This window comes from Ambystoma mexicanum, chromosome 6q (assembly GCF_040938575.1).
Source record: "Ambystoma mexicanum isolate Mex_15411 chromosome 6q, UKY_AmexF1_1, whole genome shotgun sequence".
Taxonomy (NCBI): Eukaryota; Metazoa; Chordata; class Amphibia; order Caudata; family Ambystomatidae; genus Ambystoma; species Ambystoma mexicanum.
The window spans coordinates 1,675,468,592-1,675,495,150 of record NC_090937.1 but is presented as its reverse complement, the minus strand read 5'-3'; the positions used below and the strand labels follow the sequence as shown (position 1 = coordinate 1,675,495,150).

The window sequence follows — 26,559 nt, the reverse complement described above, 5'->3', positions numbered from 1 at the left end:
CACGTGATTTTAATTTACTAGAAAGTCTTATTAATAGACTTGACATCACACCCTTTCCCCATGGATGAGCAAGTACATAAACATGAGGTACCTGGGTGGTGTTAAACAATACACGTGTGATGAACCACCCTTCTTCCTCCTGCTGCCCTGAAACATCAAGCATAAGGACACCCTGAGTCAAAGTATCCTTAATGTCTCCCTCTCTCTCTATCGCTCATTTTAGCTTCATTCTTACCCAAAACTGCAGCTGGAGTAGTCTCCACTTGTCAAGTCTCCACCTTATTAGTTCTTTACGTACGGAGGCACTAATTTATCGTAGCTGTGCAAAAAATCACTGGTCATGCTGGAGGCGCAGGAGATGGCGATCAACTATTGCCCATGCCTCTCCCAAGATGGTGCCTGAAGTGACATGCATCATTGCAGTGGTTCCTTGCATTCCTGACAACTTCCTGGCTCTGCCCCACTGGGTCCGGACAAGGACTATCAGCAGTGATGGACGAAGGAGCAGCGCGTCGCTACTCTCCATAGAGACACTCCGTGAGTTCAACACCCATTGTTTCATAGTTGGTTCCATTGATACTCTGTAAACTATGTCTCTCTTCCTGGGTTTTAGAAATCCTGGTCCTGATATCCCGCTTCCTTCCCTCCCAAAACTTGATGCATTCGCTGAACCTGCACAGTCCCAAACAGTAAGAGCTAGACCCATACACTCGCTTTCACACTGCCGACACACCGCGCACATCTGATAGTTCCACTTTCTCTTCCTTTACGACAACGCGGAAATATTCTCTCTCTGATCTCTCAGCCAGTACTGGACTCTCTACTCGAATGGCTCTCCAGGGACTCCATTACCTCCAGATCAAGAGGGGTTTTCCTTCTCATCCCTTCTCATCCCTCCTCCTCCCTCTTTCCTTCCTGAGCCATGGCTAATCAGATCACGCTTCCTCCCGTAGCCAGGAGAAGGAGACTCTGTTCCCCTTTATACTACGAACACCTGCAGGAATACAAAAAAGGTACAGGTAACAGTCTTTAAGTCTTACGAGCTAGACTCCACAAGTGACTTACCTTTTACTTGTTGTTCTTACAGACACAGGGCCTCATTACGAGTATGGAGGGAGCCATGGTGCTATTAGCGCCGTGGCTGCCTCCATACCGGGCTCCAATACCGGGTTCCTGCAATGAGGACTTACCGGGTCATTCCGACATAGGAGGACCCGGTAATTCCTCCTTGCAGGAACCCATCCCCATTCCCAGTTGAGCCCCCATAGGGCTGAATGGGGAGGGAGGTAATAACGGGCACATAACAACTGGCCCGTTATAACCTCCCTCTTCCCCTCGCGGGACCTGGAAAGGACGCCTGGGAACTTCGTAATTGCGCATCCCATAATGAAGGGCACCGGTCCCGTACCCGCACCCTTCATTACGGGAGCGCAAGCCTCGTAATGAGGCCCACAGTCTTCTAGGTTCCACAGCGAGCCACCTCAACCTCCCTTATCAGCGCCTAGAAAGGAAAGACAGCCACACAGACCGCAGCCTCCACTCATCAGGGTTTTCTACCCCAGAGGGTTTCCATGGACACCCTGTTTCTCCCAACTAGCACTTCTTGGGACAGGAGAAGCAGGGTGGTCAGGGGCATTTCTCACCATCTCATGGTGCCGCAGCTGATCCAGATTAGTGTCAGTCTTTTATTATGAGTCAAATCGTCTGTGCATGCCACTTCTTAATATATAGCGACGCCATAACAGACAAGGCTGTTAGCACAGACATGGATCAGATGCAGCAACTGATGGCCCCAGAACAATCTTTAACTCTAGAGGTACAAGGGTTAAAGCAAGAAGACGCTTACCTCCGACAACAGGTTCCCTGTGCCCCGCAGGGATCAGGAGATTCCCGCGGGTCCCTTACATGGAGGAAAATATGATGGTAACCCTCACAAGCTTAAGGATTTCCTTGAAGGTTGTACAGTTCAGTTCGCCTTCAAGGCAGCTTTCTTTCCTACAGATGGAGACAAAGTCGGCCACATGATCGCTCATCTTACAGGAGCAGCTTTAGCCTGGGCGCTCCTTTGGTGACGAGGAACAATCCCATTCTCGATTCCCATTCCGCATTTGTTAATAGCCTAAAAGTCATCTTTAGTCTGCAAGAAATCACAGTCTCCTCACAGGAGCGTATATTAGACTTCAGATAGAGCTCCCAAGACCTTTTGACGTAGGTTTAAGCAAATGTTAGCAGACACTGCATGGCCTGTCGACTCCCTGATCACTCTCTTCCGGAGAGGACTTCCAGAGGATTTAAAGGACGATGGGGGTCATTAGAGTTTGGAGGTAGCCATGGTGCTATTAGCGCCATGGCTGCCTCCAAAGTCGTGTCCGGGTCCGGGTTCCCGGAATGGGGACTTACCAGGACATTCCAACCTTGGAGGACCCAGTAAGTCCCCATTCAAAATACCCATTCCCATTCCCATTCGAGCCCCCATAGGGCTCACTGGGAATGGGGAGGGAGCTAATAACAGGCCCGTTGATAACGGGCCCGTTATTAGCTCCCTGGTCCCTTAGCGACTCCCGCTAACGATGGCTGGTTTTACCAGCCGGCCTTAGTGGGACCCGCTAAGGGACCTTGTAATGCGTTGGTAAGGGATTAACGGTACTGGCACCTTTATCGGCGCCGTTAACCCCTTACCGCCAACCTCGTAATGAGGCCCGATATCTTGAGGGTTCCCAGCCCAGTAAATCTGGCTGAAATTATCACTATAACCATGCAGTTAGACTATCGGCTCCAAGAAAGGAATAGGAGGGAAGGAGGGGCAGATTGGCTAGAAGTCGTCCCGACTACTCTACGATGTCTTCTTGACCCCAGTCGGTGGAAGAACCCATGCAGTTGGGGGTAGCCCAGGGACCTCTTTCCTCAGAGGAATGAAACATGCGACGAACCCTGGGTTTGTGTATGTACTGCAGTTCCAAAAACCATCTTGTCAGGGAATGGCCGGTGGCACTCCCCAGGAAGCAGGGAAAGGCAAAATCCCGGACGTAGGGGGAACCGCAATGTGGGACAAAATACAGAGTTCCCCAGGGTCAAGTCTTCTATCCAATAATACAGACTTAACCGATACACCTATGGTGGTATTTCTGGTGAAAATTCTTTTGGAAAATCAGGAATTGCATAATGTTCCGGCTCTTGTGGAGCTGCAGGCAACTTCATAGACGACCAGTAGGCCGTAAGTAGAGGAATTACCCGTGTTAGGCAGAATTATATGCAGTACCCTTTGGGAACACCACACACAATTAGGACTACAAGTGACAGTACAAATTCACCTTTGGTACAAACTTGTACTACACAGTAAAGTGGTAGCGATGGCTGAGCAGCCAGACTTATCTATAGTAAAGTGAGCAGTATCAATAGTTACACAAAGGACAGCAATTACTATGATTCAAACAAACACTGACTCAAGATTTCCAAGTACAAGAATATACATTTATTTACACATCAGCTATTAAACATTTCACTATTATCAAGCAGTTGAAAAATCATGATTCTAATACACTACACCACACCCAATAGATTCTGGACAAGTTAGGCTCAAAATGAAGTATGAGCAAAATGGCACTCCAGTAATAAAAAGGGAGGGAAAGATCAAGTTAGATAAAAGTTGAGCAGCACCAACAAGTAAGTAAGCAGGGCAATCTAGAAAAAGGAACTACAGTGAGGAAATCAAATCAAGAGGCCAGGGCCAAAGTCAATGGACCAAAGTTTTTGCAGAGGATGACACAGGTCGGGGTAGTTCGTGGTTAAGTCTTTGCCAAGAGTTCAGAACGAAGTTGGTCAGACGAAAGGTTACTTTAAAGAATAGAGAAGGACAAGCCCTCGGATTGGCAAAAGATTTCACACACTTTCACCGCGGTCGGACGAAATGAACAACCCGGTTAGCACAGTACCTTTAGAGCAGAAGAATGCTGTAGCTGAGGCAGACGTTCCTGCCAGGTCCTGCAGGCTCACGGTTCCTGAATGACTAGCGAGCTGACAAGAAGGAGGAAGACTGGAGGGTCCTGCACTGCCCAGGGAAGATAGCAGCAGCGGAGCAAAGCGACGAATAAAAGGTGCACTCCTTAAAACCAAAGCAGGGTCCGTTCCTCATGGCTATCTGGTTCACTGTAGCTGTGTACAGCAAAATCGACCAGAGGAGGGAGGCCTGGCTTGCAGTTTGGCAAACTGGTTGGTCCCACCAGCTCGAGGGGAGAAGATTCCTTGCAGATCTTCCCTGTCATCGAAGTTTGGAGATTCGGACCCGCAGCAGGGCTTCACCGGGAGTGTCAGTCGTGGTAGGGGTCCTTTTCTGTCAGCTTCTCTTTGGTTCTCTCGGTCCAGTGGCGACTCTGCCTTTTCAGTCCCAGAGACCTGCTTTTTAGGCAGTTTTCCCCTATTCACACAGCCTGGCTGTCAATCACACAGCAGGGTGGCTGTCCCACCGGGACAGTCACCACAGCCAATCATACCAGAGTGCGACATGGGTCTCCAAGGAGACCCTGTGCAGGGAGTCTCAAACCCCTCCCTCACATCCTGCCTACCCAGACTTTCAGGCGCCTAAGGGGGCTTCTGTGTAGAAGCCCGCGAAAGGACGTCGAACAAAGGGACCAAACCTTGTTTGGCGCGCAGAGTAAAACACAAGACATTTTCAAAAAGAAATGGCGAATAAACCTAGCTGGAACCATATAAAACCGTACATGGTCTAGCGGTTTAAGTTCGAGGCTATCAAGATAGCCTAAAACAATACCAAGGTTATTGAAGATAACAGCAGTAGCAAAAATAGGGCAGCTACCACTGCCACCAGCCAAGTCTTGATGAAAAGGGAGCGAAACAATGCTCCAAGAGAGATAGACAAAAAGGGATACGTATTAACCCTTTCCAGTACTCTGTGTAAGATAGTTTGTGCTGGGCCTGTGGATTTTAAAAAGGCTAATAAAGTCAATGGCAACTTTACATGTTCTGGGAGACAGTAGTCAGTCCCAGAAAATTGAGTTTAAAGTGGGAAGTCTAAAAGACAACCCTGTGTCACTACAATGAAGGTGCTGTGTAACACACAGTAAAAAGATGATGCCTATGGAGTAGGTGAGGCTCCACAGTCTATGAACACAAGAACATGTTAAACACACACAGCAAAACACATGTAAGAGAGGGAAAAAAGGCTCACACTCTTACCAGGTGAAAAAAATAAATCCTAGAAATCCAGCAAAGCTGCTGAGGGACTCAGTAGGTAAGGGAAATGAGCAATTCTGGAGAATTCTCCCTAACAACCCGCACCTCCAAGGAAATCTCAATCCCAGTGGAAAGCGTGGATGGGAGTCCCCTTACTTCCGGTCCCATTTGAGAGCAGACCGTACCCTTGCATATGTTGATCTCCTCTCATGGAGAAGAGATCAGTTTCAGCCCACTACCTCGTCATTGTAGGCCTACCCTGGTTATGCCATCACAATTGGACTGCTGGTACCTTATTCCTGGGATCAGACGATGGTCTCTCCCATTGCCTTTCACGGGGTTGGGTGGGGATGCACACTGCATCCCCCTGCCCTACGCTCTCAACTAACACCGCCACACTGAGCCATGCGAGTGGAATACCTGAACCCTACGCTTCCTACCAGGAGGGCTTTGCCTCCCTGTGATTTTCTGAACTCCATCCTCATAGGAGAGATGATTCTAACATCAATCTGCAACCGGACCAGCCCATTCCCTTTGGGAGAACATACATTCTGTCACAAAAAGAGAAGGCAGTGCTCAAAGAATACCTGCAGACCAATTTACAGGATGGATTCATCTCCAGCATGAACATTCCTTTTATTTAACCTCGAAGAAAAATACAGAAGAATTGCGCCCCTGCATTGACTTATGAGGTCTTAATAAAAATAACCATCCCTGATCAATACCCGATGCCCGTGATCCTGGACATCCTCGAAGCAGTAAAGGGAGCCACAATATATACCAAGTTAGATCTAAGAGGGGCATACCATCTTATCCGAATTAAAAAACAGGCGAGGAATGGAAGAAGCATTATCGGACACCTTTCGGACATTTTGAGTACCGCGCAATGCCCTTCGGGTTATCCATTCCCTTTCTTTCAAAGATTCATGGACCACCTCTTTGCTGATGTTCCATTGCACTTCATAGTGGTATACTCAGATGATATCCTGGTATTGTCCCCTACAGAATATGACCACGTTCGACATGTCCAATAGGTGCTGGGCCGACTCCTGGATAACCATATTTACTGCAAGCTTGAAAAGTGTGAATTCAATCAACATCAGGTCACCTACTTGGGATATGTGTTGTCAGCAAAAGGCATCTCGATGGATCCTGCAAAGGTTACGGCAGTTCTGAATTGGCCTCCTCCATCCAGCGCTTTTTGGGTTTCGCAAACTTTTAAAGAAAGTTAATTCCACATTTCTCTGCCATCATACTACCCCTCACCAAACTTTTTAATAAAGGCGTTCCTTTCGAGTGAGATTCCCAAGTCCAGAAATCCTTTGAACATCGTTTCCTCTGCTCCTATTTTGATCACTACGGATCAGGCGAAGAAATTTGTTTTGGAGACCGACGCATCTCATCATGCACTCGGGGCCGTTCTTCTGCAAGAGACTGATCTATGGATGGAATGCCCCGTCGCCTACATGTCCAAAACCCTGTCCCGATCAGAACTGAACTACTCGGTTTTAGAAAAAGAATTGTTGGCAATCAAAAGAGCCTTCGAGGAATGGAGAAATGTGCTATTTGGTTCCCGATTCCCGATTGAGGTGAGGACCGATCACCAGAATCACAGACCAGAAATAGTTGGCAGGCTAGATGGGCTCACTTTTTCTCGCTGTACAACCTCCTCCTCACATTCCTGCCAGGAAGATGTAACCTCCGGGCCAATGCCCTGTCAAGAAAGGACTTATGACCAGATGCTAGGTTTCACTCAGAAAAGGTCTTCCCCAAGGCAGTATTTCTACACGTGATAACGGATTTTCTGCAAAAGATCAGGCTCGCTTCCTAGGAACACGAATATGAATGTTTACGACTAACTCAGAAACACGATTTGCTACCAGAAAGAGGCTATTTTTTCCAAGGCAATCAGGTGTTACTCCCGCCCACTTCCCCCAAGTTGAAGTTATGTGAATGTGTCATGATTCCCAAGCAGCCGGTCACTGAGGCATCGCCAACACTACTGAATTGGTTCAGAGGCATTTCTGGTGGCCTACAATGATTGCTGATGTCCAGGTTTGTGTCCTCTTGCTCCATTTGTCATCAGTCTAAGTTACCCAGATCATTTCCTCTAGCACATCTAGCCAGGATGCCAGTGCCTGACAAGCCCTGGCAAGTAATCTCGACAAACTTCATCATCGACTTACCCCCGTCGCAGCATTATACGGCAATAATGTTAACTATTGACTTCTTTACAAAACTTGCCCATTCTGTACCCCTTCCGGGAGTGCCAGCACCTTTAATGTTGATGGTGGAGACAATAGCCCAAGCATCCAAGGGACCTGCCCCATTTGCCTCTGCTGTAACCCAATCATCATTTGTTGTTAAAAAAGGCAGGATATGTCTTAGAGTAAATGCCTGATGGTATCTTTCGAAGTTAAGTATGTTCAATCCTCCCTTGTCAGATTGGAGTTTCCAGAGTTTCAATCTAGAAAATGTGTTGCTCCAAATGAAAGACTGAAGAATACTATTCAATTTTTCCCAAACCGATTTCTTCACTTGGAGCGGAATCATACCTAATAAATAAGTAAGCTTTGGAGTCAGCGTCATTTTATGGCGTTACCCTGCCTCCTAATGAAAGGCTACGCGAGTTCCAGCGGTCAATTTCACGTTCCATCCATCGTAGGGTAGTTTTTGAAAGGAGGATGGACTACATTGATATGGAGTATCTCACCAACGACGAGCACCAAATTTAGATTTATGTTCATCTCAGGATCGAAGGAAGCACAGGACCGTGGAGATTTCCAGGCAGGGGAGATGGAACGAGGCTGTGCATGTCTTAGGATGACATTTCTTAGGTCGGTTCAGCAAGTCTCTAGGTCTGATGTTGAAAGAGCACCGCTTCCAGGTTAAGTGATGCAGGCTTGGTAATGCTCCCAGCTCTCCAATGAGGTGCCACAGATCCACAAGGCCACAATCTCCACCAGAGCCTTGCTTTGAAGCTCCATAGGCTGGGTGGGGATCCCTGCAACAGCTCCATCTCATTCCCTTATTTTATGCCTTGTTCCTAAGGGACCTTTCCATAGCATTGGTTCTCCTCTCCTCTGTTTTCGAGGATAATTTGTCATCATTGCAGGTCACTGGCATCTCCTCTTGAACACCTCCTTAAATCCTTGAGTCTCTCCTCCACTTTAGTTCTTTCTTTCTCCACCTCCTTTGTTGTTCTTATTACTAGCGCACGCTCCTCTTGACATATTGCCACCGCCTTTAATTTACCACACCTCCTGTCACTACCACCTCTCTCCATGTTCCCCTCCCCACCCTGCCACTGAACTTATTACAACATCCTTCTCTTTACACCACGTCCTCCTTGTTCCTGTTCCCCCCACCATGCCTGAACTTACCACCTGCTCCTCTTTACACACCGTTCAGATTTTCCACCACCTAAATCTCCTTTGTTCCTATTTTTACCACTTCCTTCCTCCACAGCTTTTTCTCCCTCCACGTCCATCAGAGTCTTCTCCTCTATTCCAACCTCCTCCACTCTCGCCTCTTCACCAAACTCCAACAACTGTCCTTTCTGAGGCCTAGTATTTATATGTGAGCCTTTTATCCCCTGATGCTGGGCTTGTTCAAAGAGAATACACATGTGTTAAGAATGTTTTTTTTTGCACGATTTGTTGAGCTCAAAGGATTTAATTGATACAGTTTAAAATTCCTGACCGCAGGTCTCCCTTGCTGTGCGGACCAAGTCTATAGAAGGCCAACATCTTGAACCCTATAGAGGGCCTATCCAACCGTCTGCTTTCCAGGATGTTTTGCCGACACGCGGCCTATCAGCACTCCACCTTTGCCTGGGTACGCATTCATGGTATGTGCACTGTCTTCTGTACATGGGACCTACTCCCGAGGACCTGGTGACTTCCCCTATAAATGCAGCAATGAGCACTGCTTGCGTCACCATCTGCTAAAGAGCTACTGGCCTGGACCTACATCACATATGACAAGCACTTGCTCCTTTCTCCTGGCTGTTGTGGGGATCCGTCCCACACCACCCACAATCCCTGCCTCATGGAGATTGTGCTGGCACCCGGTCACACCAAGGTCATCTGTTATGCGCCCCAATGTTTGGTCAGGCGACATTTTCATATTTACAGATTACTCTAACAGAAATACATTATGTGAATATGTATTTTATAACATCAAGTTCAAAATGGGTGGCAATTATTACAATAAGGAAAAGTTCAAAGCCCCAAAATATAGCAAATGAGCCAGAGGGCTCTAAGCTAGAAGTAATTAAGCACTTGTGTGAGAAATCTCCCTAACACTCATCCTTTCCGCAAGGAGGGAGATGAGAATGCAGTGGGCGATGGTGTCCCATGCAGGAGGACAAGGAGACATGAGTCACTCTTATCCATGATTTGGAGGACATCATCCACCACCTGGATGGTGGATGTGTGAATGCTACTCTTGGGGCGGAACCCGGACTGATAGTCAAGTCATTTAGGAGGTGAGGTTTGTTCGATTCTGGCGAGTAGTTGTGTAGCAACATTTTCCAAGATGTTGCCAATAAACGGGAGATTCGTAATGGGCCATTAGTTGGCCAGGTTGGCTTCGGTTGGGTCACCCTTTCCACCTTGGATGGGTAAGTGGGCAGTGCTGATTGGCGTAGGGATGTGTCAAGTGTGGCTGGTTAAGTTTGGCATGATAGCTACATTAGCAGCTTCCTATATCCCGTCTGCCAATCAGATTGCAGGGAACAGTGGATAATCTGCAGCAAGTAGCCACTGAACCCTGCTCTGGTGTGTTCCATCGTGTGTCACTTTATCTCGCCACGTCCCTTCCACCTCTCCAATTATGCTTCCTTCATTTCTATAAGGAGTGACTGACGGAGTGAGGAGCTTTTACAGGTTGCACAGGGGGTGTGCAGACGCCCGGGAGTTGTCGCAGCATCATATTCCCCTGTATTTTCAGAGCATGCACTGTTCATACGGGCTTGAACCACCCCAAATCATACGCTATCCAAGTTGCAAACTGACTTTCTTTTTTCCTCCAGACTCTCTTTTAAGATGTCGTTCCCTCACACAGGCAGCTTCTGATAAATACAGATAGCACCGACCATCGCAGCCGTTAGAGAGAATTCTCTTCTAAGGCTAACTTCCCTTACCTATAGAGTCCCCCAGCAGCTTTGCTGGATTTTAAGGGTTTCTTTTTTTCTCCTGCTAAGAGTGAGACCCTTTTGTCCCCACCCTTAGACAGATTGCTAGTTTGTGTTTTAGGCTATCTTGTGTGCTTCTGGTCTATGGAGTTTTTCTCACCCTCATAGGAATCACCTTTTTAACATGTGTGGTACACAGCACCCTCTGTGCCGTACCACAGGGGTGTCGTAGTGACCCCCAAACATAGACTCCATACCCTGGGACTGACTACTGTCCCCCAGGGCATGTAACGTCCCCATTGACTTTACTAGTCAATTCTTATGAACTAAACCAGTACAACCCATCTTACTATGGAAGTACTGGAAAGGGTTAATAGTTTTTCCCTAATGTTCATTTTCGAGGGGGTACCGTACAGTCCCTCTCTCAAAAGTTTCTGGCTGGTGGCAGTGGTTACTACCGTAAATATTCGACTGCAAATATTTCCCTATGGGATTTTCCCATTGTTCGAGGATACCACCTTTACTGACAGCCTCTAACATACAGTCGGTTTATTTTAATATTAACTTTACTCCGGTATGTTTTTATTGCCAGAACTTTAATAATATTTCTTTCTCGTGTCTTTCTCTATAATCCTAACCCAGGTCAGGGGATCCTTTGTTTGTCCTTTTGGCAGGCTTCTGCACAGAAGCCCTCCTCTTAACACCACTGAGTCTGGAGTAGACAGAATATGTGGGAGGGGGAATAGGCACCCTGGACAGGGTTACCTACGCAACCCAAGTCGCACTCTGCCCTGATAGGCTGGGGGGGTTCTCCGGCCAGGAGAGCCACCCCACTGTGTGAGTGACAGCTAGGCTGTTTGAATGGGGGTCTAGCTACATAAAAGCAGGGTCCTGAGGACTGGAGGATAAGACGTCGCCACTGGAACTAAGAAACCGAAGAGGAGAGAAGCTGAAGACATCTGCAACGACTGAACCACCGGTGAAGCCTTGTTGCAGATCCTCAACACTTTTCTCCAACCACTTGAGAAGATCTTCACCAGCAAGAGTCTTCTTCCCTTGAGCTGGTGGGGCCAACCAGTTCACCAATCGCCATCCCAGACCCGCCTTGGTCGAATCGCCAGTGCCAAGCACTAGGAGACCGGATAGCTAGGCACCCGTCCATCCGCACTGCGATTTAAAGGAGCGTACCTTTTATTCGTTTGGCAGCACCGCGGCTGGTTTCATCCCTGGGCAGTGCAGTAACTCGAACCTTCCTCCACGACGAGAGCCTCTCTTCCTCTGCTGGATCTCCCGAAATGCAGGAACTGCCAGGAACTACCGCCACCGCAGGAGCCTCTTCTACTTTAAAGGTACATTGTTCCGCCAGGCCTCCCGTTTCGTTGGGTATCGCTAAAGGTGTTTTAAATCCTTTACTTACCTACTGGGTTGGCCGCCCCTATCATCTAACATTGTCTTTCACCTTCTGCAACCGCCTTTTCGAATCGTTAAACAAAGACTTGACTGCAGCTACTAGAACATTTTGATCCTGGGCACATTGCCTTGTACCATTGACACTGGCACAGGCCTATTGACTGGCTAAATCTGTTACAACTGCCTTCTCTAGATTGATTCTTACCTAGAAATGTGTTGGTGAACCTAACTCTTATAACCACCTTTTCCTTCCCTCATTTTAAACTTGTGAAGTGCCATTTTGCTTGGTTTGCACCTCAGTATTGCATATGCTAAAGTACTGCCTTTCCTAACTTGTTCACAATCTACTTGGGAAGTGTTGCTGGTGTGTTAAAGAGTCTAAACCTGTATAACTTGTCCTTTCCCTTCCTTTTGAGAAATTGGTAGAGTGCCATTTCTGCTTGGTTTTCACAGTGCCGTTTTGCTCCCTAAGGGAACTGCACAGGATCCTGCCTAAAAGCAGCCCATGGCAGACAGCATTATCATCTAAATATGGATTGAATATGATGTATGAAATATACATAATCTGAATTCCTTAACTAAAGTAGGATCATGCGTATATACCATTACTTATGTTGTGGTCAGAATTGTGTAACATCCAGGAGAATTCAGAGGAATACAAACATAAGACAGTTTAAGAAGTTCAAAATAACATTCATTCTAACATAAAACTGTAATCAGGTCACCTCACTACTTAAAACACAATCGCCTCTGTTCTTGAAAGCAGTTTAAAACAAAAAAAGCCAGAAACAAGAAATAGAGTTAACATACAAATGGAGGTACTACTAACAGTTTATTTGTAATCTAACACCGGGACATATTGGCTGAAGAGCAATTTTCGTTTAATCAGTAATTCTATTGACTCGGTTGGGTAAACTTTACATTTGACATGCCAGGTTATCCAGGATTCATTTCATTTGGTAAACATTTTCTCCACTATTCCTTCTTGGAATTCAGAGAGAAGAGCTATAATATCAGAACACTTTCATGTTAGCCAAAAAGGTGCCTTTACATTTCCAAATGTGCATGTGTTTTATTACCTTAAAGCTCAGCGAATACTTCTGTTCCATTTGCCCTTTCTAGTCTATTCACAAAGGTTCTTTCTTTGAATACATTTCCATATCACATATTGGAACCCTTGATATCTTCTCCATGCCCTTCACACCAAAACAATTTCTTACAAAATAGTTCTTTAACAGTGGACATGCATCGTCCCTTATGCAATGGTACCTCAATATGCTGATACTAGGCCAGGAAGCGATCTAGTAATCATCCAATAGAGATCGGCTATAGTGTAAGATACTAGAAGGGAGCCTGAGGAGAATTGGAGACTCTAGTGTTGTAGAATTTGCTGCAAAGGTGGAAACATTGCAGCGTTCAGCGAGGAGGCATCCCAGGTGTGGCATGCATGTGTTGGAAACCGCCTTCCCATTGATGAGCATTGCCTTTTCACAGTGTTGTGCCAAGGTTAGTCTAACTAGCCACGTGAGAATACAACTTTCTCCAAGTGTATTTGTGATATTTTCAATTCTTATGTTGTGAAGTTGAAAGTAAAATTATGTCACTGGGATGAGCATATCCATGGAGCTGATTGGGTAAAAGGAGGAAGGCTGGCACCTATGTGCTACTTTTTTAATGAGAGTATTTGCTAATTCTTGTAGAATAAATGCGGTCAAGACAGTTTTTCCTGCAATGACGGTATTAAGAGCTGCTTTCTTTTTTTTTTTAAATTCATTCTTTAAGGGCCTTGTCCATGCACAGGTTTATGGGTTCTAACAGCAGGTGGGCCATTTCAATGTAACGGTATCCAGCAAAATGAAGAAAAGGGAAACCAGAAAAAATAGGTCTCCAGCAAGCATCTAAAGGTCACGTGCAATGTTAGGCAGAGTACATTCCAGATATAGGGAGCTTCAAGGCTACACCACCCCGCTACCTTCTGAAGCCGGAAATCCTCATCTGAAGGGCTAGTATTAAAGGTACAGTGTGGCCATGGGTGAAAGGGCGAACTGCAGAGGGGGGAGGGGGGCTGTGCTGTAAAAAGCCATAATCTGCAAGACAAAGCATCTTAAAGCCACCCTCAGACATCGCAGGAAGCTTGTGCAGATTGCAATGAACCATAGTGGTATGGTCACATTTCTGAACGCCTGGTTAGCACTTTGTGTGCCAGCTGAACTTAGTCAGATGTGCCAGGGGGCACAGAAAAAATGACACTGTCATAGTTAATGGAAGAGGGAGGTTATTCTGCAACAACTCAATGTGGAAATAAACTTCTGCCAACCACAGCGTCTCAGAGACAAATGAAAGCGCATGGTCACTTTTGACACCCAGGTTTATGGCGTGAGCTCCAAGCTCAGAGGAAGGTCAAGGAAGCATGCCAAGTGCCCGGTGCAACCCCAACATCCAATATACAGTTTTGTCTGCTGCAGTCGCTGAGAAACGATGCATGCATTCACAGGTAATCAGACAGCTCTGAAAGTATAGTCATGCTTTTTCTGAGCTCCAAAATAAGCGCAAGAGGGTCTGAAAGTTGTGATCGCAGAATCTGAATCTGAAGGAGATTAGTTAGACCAGGGGCAGAACATAGAATGTTAGGTATAGGGCATAAGGCGGAACGCTGGAGCATTCCACATCCTGTTAACCAGGGGCTGATATCAAATGAGGCATCATAATTGCATATGTTCCAGCACGGGAGGATTGTATAAAGGAGAAGGCTGAGTGCCTGATGTACGCATCTCTTAGACTAAGTAGGATCTAATGGTCAGTGGCTGAGACCCTGATGCAGGAGTCTCTTAGTAAGTATGATCTCATGGTCAATGGCTGAGACCCTGATGCAGGCATCTCTTGGACTAAGTAGGATCTAATGGTCAGTGGCTGAGTCCCTGATGCAGGCATCTCTTAGACTAAGTAGGAACTAATGGTCAGTGGCTGAGTCCCTGAGGCAGCCATCTCTTGGACTAAGTAGGATCTAATGGTCAGTGGCTGAGTCCCTGAGGCAGGCATCTCTTGGACTAAGTAGGAACTAATGGTCAGTGGCTGAGTCCCTGAGGCAGGCGTCTCTTAGACTAAGTAGGAACTAATGGTCAGTGGCCGAGTCCCTGATGCAGTCGTCTCTTAGCCTAAGTAGGAGGTACTTGTCAGTGGCTGAGACCCTGATGCAGGCGTCTCTTAGACTAGGTAGGAGCTAATGGTCAAGGGTGTTGAAGGCAACTGAGAGGTCCATGAGAATACTAAAGGTCTCCCGCATTCACTGCACCAATGCAGTTTCTCATCCGTATATGTACTCTGGCACCATCAACACAAATGAGTATACATGTACTGATAGGCGGCCTCTTGGCAATTAATTCATAGGACAGTTTCACCCACTGATTCAAGCAAGGAGTCTAAGCTTTTTCAAAGTGATGGTGCCCATTAATTTGCCTAAGTTGCTTAGGAAAAGTGTTCCATAGGAGGGCAGGCCTAATAAAGAAGGTACATTTTCCTTTTACAATGTTCCAGAAGGGACGAATTTCAAACAGCAGTGCTTTATCCAATCATAATCAGCCACTATCTGTGAGCCAAAGGACACTGGGAACAGCTGCAGAGGCAGGTTCTTCACTGTTTTAGTCAATATCAAGGACAAACCCAGTCCCAATGAAGAAGCCCCTCCTCCTCTCTGAAGCTTCAATTGCAGAGGAAAGGTCCTCACCTCCATGTCCTCTCATGGCAGATAAGAATATCTATAGATGTTTTGCCTGGTGCCAAAGAAGGTGACTTCCCAGAATGAATCTTTCCCACATTCAATGCACTCCTAAGAATTCCCACCTGTATGCATTCTCTGTTGGCAAATAAGACTTCTTCTAAAGAGAAGTTCTTTCTACACTCATTACATTTACCCAGTTTTTCCTCTGTATGTCCACTCATGAGGTTTCTCACTGGTATGTGTTCCCTGGTGGTAAATAAGACTTCCCTTCTGAGCAAACCCTTTCCCACATTCAATGCACTTATGAGGTTTCTCACCGGTATGTGTTCTCTGGTGGGTAATAAGACCTCCCTTCTGAACAAACCCTTTCCCACATTCTGTGCACTTATAAGGTTTCTCACCTGTATGTGTTCTCTGATGGTAAATAAGACCTCCCTTCTGAGCAAACCCTTTCCCACATTCAATGCACTTATGAGGTCTCTCTCCTGTATGTGTTCTCTGGTGGCTAGTAAGCTCTCTCTTCTCAGCAAACACTTTCCCACATTCGCTGCACTCATGAGGTTTCTCACCTGTATGTCTTCTCAGGTGGTGAATAAGATTTCCCTTAAGAAGAAACCCTTTCCCACATTCAGTGCACTCATAAGGTTTCCCATCTGTATGTGTTCTCTGGTGGTAAATAAGACCTCCCTTCTGAGCAAACCCTTTCCCACATTCAGTGCACTCATATGGTTTCTCACCTGTATGTGTTCTCTGGTGGATAGTGAGCTCTCTCTTTTCCGCAAACCCTTTCCCACATTCAGTGCATGCATGAGGTTTCTCACCTATATGTCTACTCTGATGGCGAATAAGATCTCTCTTCCAACCAAAACCTTTCCCACATTCAGTACACTCATGGGGCTTCTCACCTGTATGTGTTCTCTGGTGCTGAATAAGATAGCCCTTCTGAATGAACCCTTTTCCACATTCAGTGCACTCATGGGGTTTCTCACCTGTATGTGTTCTCTGGTGGTGAATAAGATAGCCCTTCTGAATGAACCCTTTCCCACATTCAGTGCACTCATGGGGTTTCTCACCTGTATGTGTTCTCTGGTGGTGAATAAGATGTCCCTTCTGAGCAAACCCTTTCCCACATTCAGTGCACACATGGGGTTTCTCACCTGTATGTGTTCTCTGGTGGTGAATAAGATGTCCCTTCTGAGCAAACCCTTTCCCACATTCAGTGCACACATGGGGTTTCTCACCTATATGTGTTCTCTGGTGGTTAGTAAGCCCTCTCTTCTCAGCAAACAGTTTCCCACATTCAGTGCACACATGAGGTTTCTCACTTGTATGTCTTCTCTGGTGGCGAGTAAGTTCTCCCTTCTGAGCAAACTCTTTCCCACATTCAATGCAGACATGGGTTTTTTCCATTGTAAATATTTGCTGGTGCCAGATAAGTGTATTCACAAATTCAGTGCGCTGATAAGGTGTTTCACCTATGTTCTCATGAGGGCAATAAGTACGTTTTTGAGATGGCACCATTTCCCTCATCCTGTGCACATTTAACGTTTCTTCCCAGTTTATTTTGTCAGGTGCTTAATAAAAGGACTCTTTCCATTGAACCTTTTCCTAAATTCTGAGTACAGATGAGTTTTCTCATGTGTTGGTCATTTCTGGTGACAAACAAGCTCATTCCTCTGACTGAAAGTTTTAAAATATTCAGTGCACAGATATGTTTTTATCCATTTGTATTTACAGGTTTTTCGCAAAATGCTCCAGACAAACTACCATTAGGAACAGAATGGGAATAAAATAACACTCACGTGTGTTCTATCATGAATAATAACGACAATGCGTTTCTTACTACACTTCACACATTGTGCTTTTGATGTTATATCCCTGGACTGACAGAAAGAACAAGGTTTGTTACTCAATGTCATCAGGAAGAGGTTGCATCGACGGGAACCAACATGTATCTATCACGCTTCTCAATCTCAGTTCCATTGTGAAAAGGTAAGTGGATCCCAGGCCTGCATACTTCCAAGATGTTTGGGAATTGCATATTCTAAGAATGAAGCGTTGCAGTGCGTTAGTCCAGAGAATGTACCAATCGCTGCTGTTGCATTTCTGGGGCATCAATCACCTATTGAAATAAAAGGAGATGAACGTAATTAGATTCAACGCATTGACTATTGTAGGCATCACAAGTAAGAGGAAGACTGGTTCTCAGTGGCAGCGATGTGAATAGGTTAAGCATTCATGTACTAACTGATACGACTAAGAATGTTAGGGTGCAATCTATTGGGGACTGGCATCCTAATAGGTGGCAGAGTAGTAGGGCCCTAATGATAAAATGTAATGCGACAGCGGCGACATGCAGCAGGAACAGAGCGATGCATTTATAGTTAGAACATTTTAGCATCCAAGAGCATAAGAAGGAAAGTAAAATGAAATAAGTGGATATTGTAACCACGAGGGCTGTGCATACACGTTATACAATTATACGTCCTCACAAATGACTGAACTAGTACATGAAGTCTCCCCATTCCAATCAGACACATGTTGGTCTATTATGTAATCACTGAGGACTTCAATACATTTGGGTAAATGTATATTGCCCCAAACACAAATATATAACCAACAGCACTATTGTGGGAAGAAGACTGAATTGAAAGAAAAGGCACCAGTCACTTGCCAGAGTGGGACTGGCACAGGCCCTGCTGGCACTACATCCAAACATTGGGCCTCATTATGACCCTGGCGGTAGCTGTGCTTCCGCCGGAGTAATTTTTTTTTCAGGGGGCCCGTGAATGGTCAATTACCGGGGCCAGAAAATATGACTCCACATTCCCATTTGAGTCGCATTATACGGTGCATACGTCATGTTCTGCGAGCGGGTGCCTTTCCACCCGCCAAGTCATACCTGGCGGGAGAAATGGCATCCACCCGCAAAACTCGTAGTTTGCCGGTCTGGTAACAACGGTGCCGGTAGCTTACCATACCGGCAAACTTATGAGGCTTGACTATAAACCCAGTTTAAGACAAAACACATCCCCATCCCGCGCGATTGACAGAACAAACAAGATTGTGTCAGAGACTGATAGAATGACATTTTTGGCAATTATTATGATTAGGGCATTTATTGAGTGCAGCCCTAGCTTTGAGAAGCAACAAAGCGCTTTACAATCATAGGGGGAAAACACAGTAAGGGAAGCAGAGAAAAAAGGAGCAGGAAGCTAAGGGGAGGGTTGGCAATTGGCAGCAAGTGGGAAGCAGATTGCAGAGTCTCAGATAGGGTGGGGAGTGCAGCAGGGTGTGTGGACATAGGTGTTAAGGATTTGACAGTCCTTGAAGAGGAAGGTCTTGAGCTCTTTCCAAACTGTGGAAGTGATGGGACAAGTCTGATGTTCACGGGGTGGAGGTTCCAGAGTCTTGGAGCATAGACAGAGAAGGCCTGTCTTCTGATTCTGTCCTTCCTGCACTGTCATAATTCAAGCCTACACATTTCCTTAATTCTGGTAGATCATAGGCCTCCAGAGATGCTGAGTTTCTCCGCAAGGTAACAGCATTTAAAGATGAAAAGGGGTTGCAGTGGGAGCCAGTGAGGCAATGAGACCAAGTGTATGGGAGACTCCCCAAACTTCCCGCTATCGTCCTATTTGCCTTCATAATTGTGCAAATGCCCCATTGCCATGTACTGAGGTTAATTGGCCAAAGGGATGCCACTTTTATTTCCCTGTTTAAATTACCACTACGTAGTTTTCAGGAGTGGGGTGGCAGTTTCTGTTTTATTGTTGAGGAGTGGAGGGAATTGGCACTATGACTTGCCAGTTTCCTGTAACCTGATCTAGACCTCTTCTTTTTATGGATTCTGATAATTTCACCCTAGGTTCAGCCTCAGCATGCCCCTATGTCCAGAACTCACTGGATTTTACCATTAGAACTGCTTTCATCACCTCTCTAGTAGCCAGTGGGGATGTGGCCCTGATGATTGTTAATAGCCAAGAACTCTAACTCTTGCCGCCATTTACTGATGAATACACACATTATTCCTGCTGGTCTACTGTGGAGATTCTACACCCCCTAGGCCAGGAGAATCTCCTCAACATAAACCCACAGATCCAGGGCCTGAAAGGGCAACACTCCTAGGTCAGCATCTTTTGCAAAAGGCACTGATCCAGGAATATGATTCATGAACGTGTGCAGCCCAACACCCACCAACCGTCCCCCTGTCTGTCAGACAGACAGTCCTAGGTTATTGAAAGACCACAAAACTAAGGCTACCCTGTCTGAGCCTGTTGGAGCCGGGAGGGCTGGAGGTCTGCCCATAGCCCTCTCCCCGCTTCTTCTACTGTCTGTAACACTTTGATGGATTTACGCAGACCCGTTGGTCTTCCTGTGTTCCTCCAGTTTAAGAAGGGTGCATTCATGTCATGAGTTCTTGCCATAACCGGTGGTAAGAGTCCTCCATGCTACACCTGTATTGAAATATCAGTCACATTGACCATTCCCCAGATCATTACTGTGCAACCCATATGCTTGATGAAAGGATTAACGTGACTCTGCCACTTCATCCCGCACACACTCTATAGCATCTACTCAGCTGCAAACTTAGCCCTTTGGACTTACTTTACACATAGATGTTGTCTTGTTTATTACGTACTGCCTAATGTTGCTATCTTGCTATTCTACTGTTTTACTCTGTAAAATATCCTTCAATTACTGGTTTTGATATTGCTAAGCAGTTTTATGTCACTTGACAATTTTGCTGGCACCCACAAGCAGTTGCACGTTAGCCTCCTCCTGAGAGCAACTCTGCTCCGCATATCAGTTTTTGCACAATGAGCGGTACAAATGAACTGCCATACTCCAATCTATTGCTCTCTATCGTTTAAGTCGCTCATTAAAACTGTTTACATGCATTCATATCTCGTTTGTGCACAGGTGTATGTACTGAAAGTGCATTAGCATCCTCCTGACACACTATATTCTAGTATATCGTGCATAGCGAACCTTTACACTTGTACTAAAATGCCTTTATCACTTCGCTACGTGCTTGCATTCCGTATTCTACCTTAAACTGCACCACTCAGATATAGCGCACTTATATGTTTGATTCTGTATATTTGTCTAGCTGATATCTGAGTTAGCATACACCCACAGTGTATATTTGTGATTTATTTCAGATCTATGTCGGCTGGGCCTGACACACACTGCTGATTCTAAATGCCTGCCGGTTAGTACCCGCATCATCCCACACCACCTTGCTGTGTTTCCTTGGCATCAAGAGGTATATTTAGCCCTGCCAAACAGTGCCCCCAAGGGATGTCTTCCTCTTTTTCATGCTCTGATTTGCTTTACCCTCATGCACTCATACTGTGTTAATATTGCTTTATGATCACGTACCATTAGACTTAAATTTGCATTACCCTAGTGCTTATACTCTGTGCTAGCATTGTTATCATTGCCTACCTCTGCTACTAACTTACTCTCACATTCTCCACCAGATGTACCTTCTATGTCTCTTAGCTGCCACCGCCACATCAACTAGACAGCCTATCACTATCACCTGTATCAGCATCAGGCTTATAGTTGACCTAACCCAGACGCATCTTCATCTGCCATCTGCTCCTTTGTCCCAGCGACACACCATCCAACCTTCTCGCACAGCACACACGTACGTCTCCGTACTCGGACTTACCATGCCTTGTTCTAACCCCTATCTAAACGATCCAGCCTTGTGGCTCAAACACTTTACAATGAAACCCACGCCTAACCAACCCTGCACATTTCAAACGAGGAACATTAGACTAGGGTCCAGATCAAGCCACAAAACTCTACGCAAACACCCTCTTCCTGAGACTAAACTACCACCACACCAAAACACTGACCTGCCAGAACCCATCAGTAACACAGATCCATTCCGGCCCATGCCCTTGACATTGCAGACTTTATCACATCTGACAAATTAGACATCCTAGCCATAACGAACACTTGGCTACACGCTGCAGCAGGTCCTACACTGTCACTGGCAATACCTGATAATTAGGACATTATCAGATGCGACAGAGACGCTAACCACTCCAAGGGTGGAGGCATCGCATTCATCTTTAAAAAATCTCTTGAACTTACAGCAACCTCCAACACAGAGTTCCCCTCTGCCGAGTTACTCTCAGCCAAACTGCCATTATCACCTAGCCAAACCGCCACGGTGCACCTTATCTACAAACCACCTGCACCTCTCTCCACATTCTTAGAGGACATATCATCTCTACTAGCGGCCCACTTCCCAGAGGATGCTACCATGTGGATTAGATCCTTTCTGGCGAACAGAACGAAGAGGGTGTTCTCCCCCTCTGCCTCTGCTGAAACCTCCCCAGTCACATGTGGGGTCCCGCAAGGGTCCTGTGTTTCCCCTACATTATACAGTGTATTTACAAAGCCGCTCTTCGATATTCTGGACTCTCTGGGTGTCACCTACACGAACTATCTAGAATAGAAGAAAGATTGTAGATGGTTGATGAGAGGCAGGAACAACGGAAACTGGAAGAAGAAGTAAGGTTAGCGGAGAATGCGGTAATGCTGTTATAACAGAGCAGGAGTGAAGAACAGGAAGGAGGTAATAGGAAAGTGAAGGAGGTCGAGGAAGGGAGATGGAGACATGGTCAGATCCTCATTAGGTTAGATAAATCAGTGATAAAGGGAGTAAATGTGGATTTAGAGCAAGGACTTGCCGCCACAGGTACGAAATCAGAACAAGGAGAAAGAGAAGCGGCATGCTATAGCAGTGCCGAATATGCTTCTGCCCCCATAGAAAGATTAGGGGATGTGGCTATAGGGACAGAGGAGGAACAGGGTAAATGGTAAACAGATGACGAGCATGGAGGAAAAGCGGTAGTAGTTGTGCCTCCCACTCCAGCAGTAATTAAGGAAAGCACACCATGGAGCCTTCGGACACGCCGTAGGGCTCACATAGCTGTAGGCAGAGGCCAAGGACAGATGAGGAAAGCCAGGGGCAACTCAATTCCCACTACTCCAGAAGGGTCAGGGGAAGGTGGATTATGTCCTGTGGTCCAGCAAGGACTGGAATAATCTAATGAAGACGCTTCCTTCACTCACTGCAGGGGCGGGGCAGAGGACTTAGGCTTTGGAAAAGCAAACTGCTGGTATCATGCTAACGCTTGGGGACATGAAAAACATGGACTTGATGGGGGAACGGGCAGATGAGCTCTGGGAAAAAAGCTGGATATCCGGGGATGCAATTGAACACTAACACCCATGATGGAGCAGCCTTTAATAATTATAGGGGATGATGTACCCTGATGTGCCAGAGATAAACTCTATCTTGGCGAAAACAATGAACCTAGATGAGGATCCTACTGCCCATATTCAATTAGTTCAAGAAATGTAGAGGACAGAGTCAGGCGAAGCAAGGGACAAGAATGTGGCCATCTTCTACCACATGTTAAAAAAGGGTCTCCCCAAAGAAGTTCAGCACGACCTGGATAAGGTAGTAGGAATAGAGTCAAAGAGTTGGCAAGAGATTCAAGCACACATTGTGCATTTTTGTAAAAGGCAGCAAGAGAAGAAGGAAATGATTGAGCAAACACAGAAGGCCAAGGTCAAGCTGGTTCAGAAAAGGTTGGCAAAGATTTGTTTAGAAGGAGCAATGAAAATGAGCTCCACAGAGGGCAGCAGAGACAATCAGGGCAGAGGGAAAATGATGGATGGATGGGTACGCACCTGGAACAATGAGAGGGTTTCCATGAGGTAGGGGTGAATTTCACAGGGTGTTGGGTCATTTGGCAGGTTTGGAGGGATGGGGCCCACATTAATGGGCCGATGGGAGAAGGTTATGGAGGGTATGGAGTGCAGTGTTGGGCGTGTCGGAGAATGGGACATGTCGCACGGGACTGTCAAAGCCGGATGCAATATTTCAACGCAAGTCCCCCACAAATTAATCAACCAACTTTGCCATATGCCCCAAGCTCAGTGCCATTGCAACAAGTCCACGTTGATCAAAACCCAGGAGCTGAAATGGCACAGATCTATGCACCCCACCAATCGTGTCAGTCCAGGCACTGGTACACGCTTGTATAAAAAACCTCTACCCCACGGGACAGTCACCCACTACACCGGGGCAAGAGAGTACGGAGAAAATACTTTTTCACCTCCAGGTTGCTCATTTGTACCAGGAAAAGGACAGCCCACAGGGATCGCTAATGTGCCAGTTCTATTGGTTATTACTGATACGGAAGAGGAGCCTCAGATAGGAGTAAAGGTTGGTGAGCAGATGTTTTCATTTATGATCGATACAGGGGCTACAAAATCATGCATCAAAGAAGGTGAATTTTGCGTCAGGCAAAACGCTTGGCACAGGGATTTTCTGGGGCTGTCCTGTTGGTTCCTTACACCAAGGATCTTCTAATCAAGGTAGGTAAGCACATTCTATCTGCTCCCTTGTTTTAATGTAACAATACCCCGGCAAATCTTTTGGGAAGGGACCTCCTGAGCAAGCTTAATAGGTCGATTACTTTTTTGAAAGATGGCATTGTATGCCTAACTCCAGGATTGTACCGGATGAGAGAAGCAGCGCTTTCCCCCACGTATTACAGTAGGAGTTACTAGGGGGTGCCAGTGCATTCAGCATTATTTCTATGGGGTGATGATAGTGTTGAGTTGGTTAACGGGAATAAAAGATTTAACATGGCATGTAGTTGTCAAGAAGGACAGAGTGGTTCCTCAGGCACCGATGAGGAAGGAGGAGAATGGCGCACAGTGTTGTGTATCGCTCCAACCTCATTGTTAAGAGAGGTGTCCGATGAGCAATTGTTTGAGGACACAGAAGACACAGGAGAGATGATCTTTGAGATTGGGGTGCCTTGCTAGGTTATGATCGAGCAAAAGGGAAGTACCACAGACTATGATTGTCGTTAAGAAAACATCGCCATATTGGAAGGGGGATTTGGAGAAAGTGCCGGACCACTTGTGGACCAGCAATCCTCATGATGTGGGGTTGGTGAAAAGTGTAAGAGCAGTACAGATTAAAATTAAAATCAGGAGCAATACTGCCACGAGGTGGGCAATACCCCATGTCTATAGAGGCAGACACAGGGATTTTGGAGACCATTATGGCATTGTTAAACAAGGAATTATATAACAATCTGTATCCCCATGTAATACGGCCATCTACCCTGTGAAGAAAGCAAAGGGTTCCAGTTGGAGGATAGTCCAGGATTTGCGACCTCTAAACAACATTGTTGAAGCAGAGTTTTCCGGTGGTACCAAATCCTGCCAACATTCTTTGTAACATCGACCCATTTTACAGTAATTGATTTTAAAAATGCGTTTTCTTGGTCCCCTTGTATCCCCCACACCCAGTACCTCACAACGTTTACATATCATGGCCCATCATTTTCTGACCCATGAATGGCTTTGAACCAGCTAAAAGTCTGCAATTTACCCACATCCCAGATCCGCCATTAGATGCCACGAGGAAAACTACACTCCAAGATGGCCGCCTGGGTTGCTGTTATGCCATCCAGGAGCTGAGACTGGCCTCCGGCCCTACCGACCGTCTCCATTGGCCAGCAGCCTCCTTATCTGTGGCCTATCGTGAGCTGGCAGGCTCAAACCAGCCCACACGAAGGCACGCACAAAGGCACACAGCCCTGTTGTGAGCCTGAATGACTCGTAGTGCTGCTTGATCCCCGGAGGAGCTGGAGCTCCTACCACCCACTGCAGGAGCAGTGGCTGCATGGAGGTGACCCCAGACAAACACTGCGACTACTAGAATACTGCACGTTGAATTCTGCAGTTGGTTTGAAGTCCGCCGTTCAACGCCGATATTCTCCCTATAAATATCTCTGAAATTGTTATTAGCTACTCTGATCCATGAATAGCTTTGAAACTCTGCCAGATGCAGCTAAAGTCTGCAATTTACTTGCATCCCAGATTCGCCATTAGATGCCACAAGGAAAACTACACTCCAAGATGACCGCCTGGGTCGCTGTTTTGCCCTCCAGGAGCCGAGGCTGGCCTCCAGCCCTAGCGACCGTCTGCATTGGCCAGTAGCCCCCTCATCTGTGGCCTATTGTGAGCCAGCAGGCTGAAGCCGGCCCACAAGAAGGCACGCACAAAGGCACACAGCCCTGTCGTGAGCCTGTCTGGAGCCGGCGGGCTAGACATCACAATCAGACTCGCTGCTACAAACAGCTGGTAAGAACTACTACTACCCTTGAACTACATGACCCGCCCACCGTCCTATGCCTTCCTACAATAAAACGCCATATAGAGCATAAACATCAAACACTGACATCTGCATTAGACATCCCGAGCCGCGACCAGCACCTGTGCCCTGCTGAGTCCATTACAAGTAAGCTTGCACTGTGCACTCACTCATTTTGTATTCATTCTGTCCGGCCATACAACGTATAAACTTCACTGCCTTACTGTTGCCCACTTATGACCAACATAGCCTTCGTATCCACAGTGTCTGCAACTACGCGCGGATACCTCGCGTTAAGCCCCCAACTATGTCAACAGTAATAACAATGAGCCGTCACCATCAGCACCACCACTGGAACCACTGGAACCATTGTCACCACCATCCCCACCACCAGCACCATCGCCACCCACTGCTGCATGTGGCACAGCTGCAACCACCACACCCGTGGTCAGTGGCCCCACTGTCCCTCCTGTGCCCTCCACTCCACTACGGGCATATCAGCCACCAGGTCATTGTGGCAGGGTTGCCACTGAGGAGGACGAGACACCACATACCCCTCAGCTGGTTACAGCCCCACGTCACCCCATACTCCCCCACCATTGCCACTGCCCAGCCTTCATAGTATGGATGCACGTCCACGTGCAATAGAGGCCTGGAAGGGAGAACTCACTGTGATGGCAGAGGAACATCTACGGGAGATGAGGGAATGTAAGCAGGCCCCCAGCCGCAGGTGTGCCAAGTCCCAACCGCCGCCCTCTTCACCCTTGCACAAAGAGTGAGGGATGGTAATGAGATCACCTCCTCCACAATAGAGAAACATTCCATCCAACTCTGCCTGAACCTCTTCAGTGCCTGCAGCACAGCCACCAGCTACTCAGTGCCAGCACGAGGTAAGGC

The 26,559-nt window shown here is 46.7% G+C and overlaps 1 protein-coding gene across 1 annotated transcript in view; it reads right to left on the bottom strand.

The window, feature by feature from the left end:
• The window catches only part of LOC138515431 (zinc finger protein 208-like), a 488,076-nt gene that overhangs the window by 419,480 nt on the left and 42,037 nt on the right, over positions 1-26,559 (bottom strand). Inside the window, exon 4 of the mRNA XM_069630274.1 lies at positions 15,647-17,577. Coding sequence (XP_069486375.1) covers positions 15,647-16,985 — 1,339 coding nt within the window. The 5' untranslated portion in view covers positions 16,986-17,577. The remainder of the gene's footprint in view (positions 1-15,646; positions 17,578-26,559) is intronic.